Source organism: Camellia sinensis, chromosome 13, assembly GCF_055761805.1.
Source record: "Camellia sinensis isolate YWXY chromosome 13, ASM5576180v1, whole genome shotgun sequence".
Lineage (NCBI taxonomy): Eukaryota > Viridiplantae > Streptophyta > Magnoliopsida > Ericales > Theaceae > Camellia > Camellia sinensis.
In genome coordinates this window covers 45,499,636-45,509,647 of record NC_138973.1, presented here as the reverse complement: position 1 = coordinate 45,509,647, position 10,012 = coordinate 45,499,636, and the positions used below count along the sequence as shown (strand labels likewise).

Here is a 10,012-nt window from a genome sequence, read left to right as displayed (position 1 = left end):
TCAATGTTTTAACCACACAAGAAAAAAAGATACTTGAATTTATCGATAATATTGTTGATCTAGAAAAGCAATAACAAGTCATATTTAAATATTCTAACTCCAAACAACACGCCACTCAATCTTTGAGTACTATCCAAGAATTAAAATATGACACTTATGACCTAGCAGAATATTTCCCTGATACAAGCAATGCAAACGATTAACATCTATTAACCCTTTCTTCTATGGCTTACTCAAGTTCCAAATTTTCAAAGTCCTTTGATTATCATAATTGTAAACTTAAAAAGAAGCTAAAGGATAAGTATCCCTCAATTCCAAAAAATGAATTTGAACACAAATACAAAAATACTATTAAAATGAAAATGATTCAAATGCCCAACACAAAATTCCTCTTTGATTCTAATGACGACATTGTATTATAAAAACTTCTCCTATTGTCAACAACTATAGACCATCGACAATTTCACCAATATCTTCTTCAACTCGTATTTCCAGTCAAGATTTTATTTTATTTTTATTTTTATTTTATTTTATTTTATTTTTTTTAACAAGCCCCACTTAAGACCTTCACAACGACTATTCTAACATTTATCAAGGAGTAGATCTTAATAATTTATAATAAGGACAAACTCATGTGACAATTACTCCAAGAATTTATAACAATGACTATAACAATGACAAACTCATGTGACGACTACTCAAAAGCAGATTCTCTATAGGACAAAAGTCATGTGACACTGATCAAAAGCAAATTCTACCTTTTCTCTTCAGACTTCAAATTATTTCAAATCTGTCTTTCCAACTCTATATAAGCAAACCCTTTTTAGTATGAAGAGACATATTTTCAATATGGCAGGTTTTTATTAGCTATTAGATGTGGAGCGTGAAAAGTGTAAGTGTGCAAGTGTGCGTGTGAGAAGTAGTAATTTCAAGGACTGTGTATGCTTTGCCCAATTTATTTCCAAGCTTGTTAACCTGTGTAAGTTTGTTTATTATTCTGTAATTTTTATTTTATAAATATAAGTGTGATGTTTATTTATTATGTTTTTAATTTATGATATTCATACTTAACGATAATTTGCAATATATACATATATGATTTTGTTAATATTATGTGACATGGGTAAGTCCATAAAGGCCATAGTCCACTATGAACAATCCAAATCCATCACTTGGAGCCCAATACATAATCCGGCTGGTGAAGTCCAAAACAGCTGGAATCCAACGTGGCATAAAGAGCCAATGGCATTCAGACATACGGCAAGTAAAGGACAAAGCACATCAGCAGACAAAGATCAGCAAAGTTATTGTCACTGCATATCACCATTAATGCAGCCCATCACAGCATTTATTACGACAACACCTCTCCGTCGGAACAGCACCCCCTCACCCTGAACAAGGTAAGCTACAGCATAGACTTTCGGCTAAGGTGACAGGTCGGAAGGGACGGCGAAATGATTACCAAAGGATATAAGCAGATGTTGAAGATAAAAGAAGGTTAAGTTTTCTATCTCCAATTCATATCTCTGCATTTCATCTCTCTCTCTCTAACTTGCTCGTCGGAGGGTTCGCTGGGGGACTACCCGTTCCCCATTAAACTCCTATGCAGGTTCTCTGGTGGGCTTGAACACTCAGTTACCGGTTGAAGAAGTGTGGATTAGTCCGACCCTTTTCACCTGGGACCCGTTATGTAGTAGCTATATCATCATTATGTAAATTAAATTAAATTAGATAGATTGGATAAGTTAAACCAGTTCAATTATTGTTATAACACATCTCTACTCTTTGATACATGAGTCTTTTTCATTTAACGCATCTCCACCTGTTGATACATGAGTTTCACATGTCTTTTATTAATATTTAATAATTATAGATGTTTTATATATACAGTATAAAATATAAAATGCGTTTTACCGAGATATCACTTATACTTTGATTTCATTTGAGAATAGATTATTTTAGTAATTTTTTTAATTTTTTGGCTAATATATGAGATAAAAAAAACTTGTATGTTTGGAATGACTTTTTAATTTTTTACGAAAAGATATACAAAAATTAGAAAGAAAGTAAAATCTTTGACTTTTTGATATAGGTTATAGGCTTTTGGATTTTTTTAGTAGTTTTTTGACTTTTAGACTAACTATTACTTCCCAAACCAGGCCTTGGTTTTTTTTATTATAACTTTTGAGAATATTAGTTTAATTATTTTTAATTAAGTTACAAATTCATTTGGAAAAAAATTTTATAACTTATAAACAAAATAAATAAATCTGTTTTTGTTAAATAAATTGTTATATAATTTTTTTTTCTTTTTTTCTTTTTTTTTTTTTTGCAAATATTTAAAATAGGCTTCGAAGTTATAGTTAGGACATAAAATATTGCTGTTCCATTTCCATTGACAGGAGCCGTGATAAAATCACTTCAAAGGTACATAGAGAGGAGCCTACGTGATCAGGTGATTTTTGAACGGAAAATCTTATAGATTCTAAATTTTTTATTAAATAAATGATCAAATATTTTATATGAATGTAAATTTTACAAAATTATAAACCCCATGTCCATTAGACAATTGATTATTTATTTAATAAAAAATTTAATATTTTTTTTTTGAAAACATTGGGAGTAATGCTCACGATCAGCAAATAAATTTTCTACTTTCCCTATAATGAGTATGTTTAAGTTTAAGTTTAAGTTTGGCAAGTTGAAAAAAAGTCAAAAAGTTACTCAAAAAGTTAAAAAGTTATTACTATTCACCAAAAGTCAAAAATTACGGCTGCACAACTCTCAATAATTTTTCTCTACACACTAATTTATACAATTTTTTAATACATATTTTTCATAAAAAGTTAAAAAATTAATCCAAACATTCATATTTTTTTCCTCAATTTTTTAATTTAAAAAGATAAAAAATACATTTATTTAAGATACCCCAAGCAACCCTTAAATGTTTGACAAGTATGTTTCTTCCCCCATTAAAAAATGAAAGGTAACCCGAATTGAAAGAGTCTTGCTGCATACCCCCAGTGGGGGTCGCACCCCCACTGAGGTGGCGAGACCCCACTGGCCGAAACTCAAAAAAAATAAAATAAAATAAAATAGTTTTTTTTTTACCCAATCATAATGCGCCACCTCACTGGGGGTCGACCCCAATAGAGATCCGAAGCATTTTTCCGAATTGAAATTACCAATCAAACAAGATGTTTCTGTCCCATTAAAAAATGAAAGTTAACATGAGACACAAACGATTGTAAGGGGAAACAATTTATTTATATTTATATAAGATTTTTGAAGGTAGATTTTGAAAGTAGATATATTTTATTTAAAAAAATAAAGAGATATTTGGTTTATATAAGATTCTTAATTATTTTTAAAAAATATAATAAATTTAAGAAGATAAAATTAAAATTAAAATTAAAATTAAAATTAAAAAAAAAAAAAGAGTAGAAAACATGATGAAAGGTAACCTGGATTGAAATTACTAATCAAACAAAATGTTTCTTCCGCATTAAAAAATGAAAGTTAACCTGAGACACAACCGATCAAAGTGGGCTCAACCGATCAAAGTGGGGATAGTTTGTTTATATTTATATAGGATTTTTAAAAGTAGATATATCATTTTTTGAGTATTTAACTCTAAAAATAAAAATAAAGTTAGTTTATATAAAACTCTTTATGACTTTTAAAAAATATAACAGATTTGAGAAGATAAAATTAAAATTTAAAAAAAAATAGAAAATATGGCGGATTCTTCACTTTTTTATAATTTAAAATAAAATAAAATAATTTATTATATATTATAATATATATATATATATATATAAGTTTCAAATAAACTAAAAATATTATAAATTATAATTTAAGAAAATTTCACTTGTTCTTTTTTTCTTCTAAATATGCTAAAATGTTAAAAAACTATAATCTAAAATTATATTTTTTTAATAAAAAAAATTAAATACGCTGACTTAAATATTAATTAAACAACTCCATATTTTTTTATGGGAAATTACAAAAGAAATTCAACAAACTTATTAAAACTTAATCTTTTGATTTATTTTCAATTTAAACTATATGTTTATTTTTATTAATTAAAAAATAACAGAAAAAATATTATTTTAGCCATTAAGCTGAACAAAAAAAATATTTTAAACATATTATATGCACATACATTGAGTTTAATGACTAAAATATTATTTTTTGTCTATTTATTTAACAAAAATAGACAAATTATTTATATTGAAAATAAATAAAAATATTAAGATTTAAGTTGAGAAAATTAAAAAAATAAATTTATTTTATTACAGGGTCAAACTCTTCTTTTTCTTTTTTTGTTGTAATTTTTCTATATTTCGTTATATATGTTATTTGTATGGTATATTCACAATAATAGTTTTTTTTGAGGACTACAATAATAGTTGGATATTAGAATTCTGTTGAAAGCCTACAACATAACATAATTAAAAAATGGACAAATTACATATACCTCTTTCGAGATTTACCTAAATTACAAATACTTCTTAAAATTTCAGAAATTACAGATACCCCTGAAATTTATATTTTTATAACAAATTGTCTCATGAGGTTTATATTTTCATAACAATTTGCTCCCTAATTTGTTATGCAAATAGTACCTTCAAGGGATAGCTGTAATTTCTCAAATCTCAGGAGAGTATCTGTAATTTTGTTAAATCTCAAGGGGTATATGTAATTGTCCTTAAAAAATATGAAGTTCTCAAAAAAAACAAAAGAGTTACTTATCTAAAAATCTTATTTACAAATGTTATAATATTTTTTGAACTAATAAGTTCTATTTAGTATTATCATTTTTTTTTAATTTTAAACTAAGAATATTATCAATTTTACATAATAATGTTTCAGATAATTATTTCATTTTTTATCCTTTTACTTATTAATTTGATTCATCTATCCAATAAAACTGAGAATATTAACAGTTTTTTTCAGTTTTAAAACTGAAAATATTACCATTTATTTTTAAAGGGTTTTTTTTTTTAGTTTTGCACATTAATCTTCCATCATCATACTCCTTTATAGATACAAAATTTTTAGTTTTGTACAAAAAAATAATTCAATTTTTTCAAAAAAAAATATTTATTTATTTATTTATTTTTTGTAAAATTTTTTTTGATTTTTTCAATTTGAAAGTTTATGTTTTAAAGTTTTAAAAATCAAAATAAATGAGTGCAATTTTTAAAAAAAAAAAATTGAATTCATACTAATCTGAACAAAAAAAGAGATAGATACGAAGAGAAACTTAGACCGAGTGGAGTAGTCGATTGTAACCTAAATTCAAGGAATTTTAGCTGATTTATTTCCTTAAATCTCTTATGAAATATTATATAAATTGTCATCACTGGAGGTTTTTGAAATATACATCATCAAAAAAAATTGGAGTGAAACTCAGAATTTGGTGACAATGAAGATCTATAATCTGAAGATTTTCACGTTGACATTGATTTTGTTGATTTTGTTGGGATTGAATTCAGTAGTTTTAGGTCAGAAAAAAAAGACTCTTAAAGAATCGATATCTGAACAGCCACTTTCGCAAATTGAAGTGGAAAAGACAATTGTTGCGCTCTCTGATACTGCTTACATTACTGCTCACCCAACTGTTCTTGGCTTGAAGGTAACAATATATATATATACATGTTCTGTTCTGTAATTTTCTTATTCAATCTGTATTTTTCTTTTTCAGTTGGAAAATGATATACAAGTCTAGGGTACTTCATAGTTTCATACTTCTCCCTACTCCTTTTATAGGGTTTATCAATTCTGAATCCTGATAATTTGAATCTGTGAATAAATAATAATTTATTTAAAAAAATAAATTATTTAAATTTACAATTATATTTTTTATTCATTTTATAAAACAAAATGTGATTTTTTTTCTTATGTTTATTAAAAGTAGTTAGATTGTTCAAGGAAAGTCTCAAATCTTTATTTAAAGTATAAAGGTTAGGTGAGTATTTGGGATTTTTTTGACTAACCAGAAAATAAAAAAATTGAAAAATAGTTTTAAAAAAAAATGTTGACAAAATAATTACTAAAAAAACCAATCCCAAACCCTCAGAAATTTGTATACATGCTGGTACTAACGAAAACTATCTATATCTATTTTATACAATTATATTTGATTTTTAATTTTTAGATATAAAAAAATAAAAAGTTTTCGATCATCTCATAAATTCAACAATTTTTAAAATGTTAACACAAATTTATCATCATCTCATAAAAAAGTTGACACCATCTTTTTAAAAAGGAAATCACTAAAAACAAAAGAAAATCCATCATCTCATAAATTCAATATATATTTAGAATTTTGGATGATAAGTAAAAAAATATTATCAGTAATTATTTTGTTGGTTTTGAAGGTATCAGTTTAATGATTTTTAGTTTGATCCATATGATTACAGGGCGAGGATACTGAATTGGTTAATGTGGCTATTGATTACTCAGACCCATCACCCAATGATTGGGTTGGTGTCTTTTCGCCTGCGAAGTTCAAGTAATGTCCATCGTTTAACCCCCATAAGCTCTGTTTTGTTTCAAATGCCTATAATAACTAAGCCTTTGCAATCAATTTCAATAGTTTTCTTTTCAGTTTTCTCCCTATAGAAATCATCCATTGTTAACTGCGACGATGTTGTGTATGTTACATCTTCAATGGTATCACTAACTAAAGAAATTGTTTTTTTCATGCCAGCCCAGCAAATTGTCAATGGCATACCAAGGAAGAACAACCATATCTATGTTCGGCCCCCATCAAGGTTTTTTGGCTTTATATGTCAATGTTGAGATAAAACTTATCTATTTTATTTCATATCATCTAAATTAAAAATGCTTTTCTTACAGTACAAATATGCAACTGCTGCCTCCTCTGGTTATACAAAGACAGGCAAAACTATTATACATTTCCAGTTGATCAATCAGCGGTCTGACTTCTCCTTTGCATTATTTTCAGGCGGGTTGTCAAATGTATGTTCAAGTGATACTCTTTCTGTTGTTTTCTGCTTCACATGCATTTTTTAGTTTTACTTCAATGCTTATTTTGAATGATGATAGCATTCATGTGGACTAATTACATAAATTGTTAATGCAGCCAAAATTGGTGGCAATTTCAAATCCTATAACATTTGCAAATCCTAAAGCACCCCTTTATCCAAGGATTGCCCAGGGGAAGTCTTGGGATGTAGTAAGTTTATTCTAACTGCTTTTGCATATTTTCTTGCAATGACATCCTCATCTCTTGTTGCCTGCTGATCTTTTAATGTTCTATGCTATGTGTTGTGCATCTTACTTGGACTTTGTTTCTGTAACTTTGCAGATGACTGTAACCTGGACAAGTGGCTATAACATAGACGAAGCCGTCCCTTTGGTCGAGTGGGGTTTCAAGGGAGGTAATCAGATACGATCCCCAGCAGGCACATTGAGAATTCATCAGAGCAGCATGTGTGGTATGATGTATTTCTTTAGCTCATGGTGTTGCTATGATGTTTTGTTTACAATGAGTGCGATATAACCATAACATTCTTAATCTTACTTTCAGTTGGGCACCCTAACATGTCCCCCAATGATGCAGTTGAGTTGATGAGTGACTAATAAGAAGATGATAAAATTTGATCAATGGCTTAATGTTGTCATAATTCATCAAGTTTTGTGATTACCTTATGATTTCATTTCGAAGCTTTAAAACAACCTTTTTTTTTTTTGGTGGTTTAAATTCAAATCATGATTTGAGTAAGCAATCACGCTTTTTACCAAAACTGATTCAAACTAGCTTGTTTCTCACTAGAGATTGAACATTAGCTCTAATCAATCTGCAGAGGGAAAAGTTTTTGACACTCCATGTTGCTTTTTGTTGTACATTGTACCAATTTGGTATATAGACCTGTAGCATTATAAGTTTCATTGCCTGCAGGTGGACCTGCACGGACAGTTGGCTGGCGTGATATGGGTTTCATTCACACCAGTTACTTGAAGGACTTGTGGCCAAACACCATGTATGCATGTCAAAAAACTACTTCCTCCCACTGTGTGTATAAAATTCAAATATATATGCATATTCAAATATGTATTGTTTTTGACATTATGATGATTATTTCTTCCAGGTATACTTACAAGATGGGTCATCAATTAGCCAATGGTTCAATTGATTGGAGCAAGATGTATTCATTCAAATCATCCCCATTTATAGGCCAGGACTCATTACAGCGAGTTATAATATTTGGTGACATGGGGAAGGTAGTTCCCAACCCAAATAAAGAACAAAAGGGAAAAGAAAAACAAGAAAATGTAATCATTTTTCATCTCATCCTATGTTTTTCAGGGTGAACGTGATGGATCAAACGAGTACAGTAATTATCAACCGGGTTCACTAAATACTACCGATCAACTCATCAAGGACCTGAATAACTATGATATGGTCCTCCATATAGGAGATATAGTGTATTCAAATGGATACACCTCACAGTGGGACCAATTCACATCACAGATAGAACCTATTGCATCAACAAAACCATATATGATTGCTAGGTTTGTATACAATATATTGCAGCTAGACATGTTTGAAATTCAACATATCATCTTATGAGATTGTAAAAACGTCTCTATCTTGATTTTTCTTGCAGTGGTAATCATGAGCGTGATTGGCCTGGTACAGGATCCTTTTATGACACTATGGACTCAGGCGGGGAATGTGGCGTGCTAGCTGAGACCATGTTCTATGTTCCTGCAGAGAATAGAGCTAAGTTTTGGTAAATATATTGATTCAATCGGTTCAAATTTAAGTAGTTTTAATTCATTTATTATATAGTATAGTAATCTGTATTTATTGAATCCATGGATTCTTTCTAATGCTGTGTATGTATATATTTAATTGACAGGTACTCAACAGATTATGGCATGTTTCACTTCTGCATAGCAGATAGTGAGCATGACTGGAGGGAGGGTACTGAACAGTACAAGTTCATTGAGCATTGCCTTGCATCAGCTGACAGGAAAAAACAACCGTGGTTGATCTTTATTGCTCATCGTGTTCTTGGGTATTCTTCTGACAAATTTTATGGCTTGGAGGGCTCATTTGAAGAGCCCATGGGAAGAGAAAGCTTGCAGAAGCTCTGGCAGAAGTACAAGGTGGACATGGCATTCTATGGTCATGTCCACAACTATGAAAGAAGTTGCCCAGTTTACCAGGTACAAACTCTAAACTACCTTTGTGAGGCTTGGCTTGTCTAAGTTTGTGATCATTAATTTGCCTTTTTTCTTACCTTTCTATGTTTATGTTGTGGTATAGAGCCGATGTGTGACCTCAGACACGTCTCATTTCTCTGGTCCCGTGCAAGGGACAATCCATGTCGTTGTGGGCGGGGGAGGAAGCCATTTGTCGCAGTTCAGCGAGCTTAATACTCATTGGAGTCTGTACAAAGATTATGATTGGGGGTTTGTGAAGCTGACTGCATTTAATCACTCAGCTCTTCTCTTTGAGTACAAGAAAAGCCGCGACGGAAAGGTCTATGATTCCTTCACCATCTCAAGGGATTACAAAGATGTCCTTGCTTGTGTGCATGATAGTTGTCCACATGTCACTTTAGCAACTTGAACTCCTTATTCAGACATTCTTTTTAGAAGCGGCAACCATTTGGTGATTTTGTGTGCGTAACTGGCTTCATTTTATCATAGTCGAGCTTTAGGCTATTTGTCAGGCAATAGAAGTTTAATAAAAATCATGGTTTTTTTTTTTGAATGATATATAAGTAAATAATAGGTGCAATTTTTTTTCTTCGTCCCCATTGTCTTCCTCGTATTTTTTTCCCTTTTTTTTCACTATATATTATTGTTTGGATTTTTACCGAGTTGATAAAAACTCGGATCAATAACATTGAAGTTATGAGTCCGAATATGATGACAATCACTTTGTGCAAAATATACTAAATGGCACGGAGAGAATAGAGCATAGAAGCTTATTTCCTCGATCATAACACAGGCAGGGTGGCCCTAG

The 10,012-nt window shown here is 29.9% G+C and overlaps 1 protein-coding gene across 3 annotated transcripts; it reads left to right on the top strand.

Annotated features, from left to right (window-relative positions):
* Positions 1 to 838: 838 nt before the first annotated feature.
* LOC114269293 (putative inactive purple acid phosphatase 27) lies at positions 839 to 9,799 on the top strand. Of its 3 annotated transcripts, XM_028210583.2 has the most exons (15): positions 839 to 979; positions 1,138 to 1,497; positions 2,403 to 2,455; positions 5,552 to 5,641; positions 6,429 to 6,520; positions 6,719 to 6,782; positions 6,868 to 6,990; positions 7,115 to 7,207; positions 7,340 to 7,469; positions 7,934 to 8,015; positions 8,124 to 8,256; positions 8,342 to 8,547; positions 8,643 to 8,768; positions 8,898 to 9,207; positions 9,308 to 9,799. In XM_028210583.2, the coding sequence occupies exons 2-15, from the start codon at positions 1,455 to 1,457 to the stop codon at positions 9,611 to 9,613; spliced, it is 1,851 nt and encodes a 616-aa protein (XP_028066384.1). In that variant the 5' UTR covers positions 839 to 979; positions 1,138 to 1,454; the 3' UTR covers positions 9,614 to 9,799. The 3 variants fall into 3 exon arrangements, with proteins under 3 accessions (XP_028066384.1, XP_082758273.1, XP_028066383.1); XM_082902147.1 differs by lacking the exon at positions 2,403 to 2,455 and having other exon boundaries at positions 1,129 to 1,497; positions 5,502 to 5,641; XM_028210582.2 differs by lacking the exons at positions 839 to 979; positions 1,138 to 1,497; positions 2,403 to 2,455 and having other exon boundaries at positions 3,377 to 5,641.
* Positions 9,800 to 10,012: the final 213 nt, after the last annotated feature.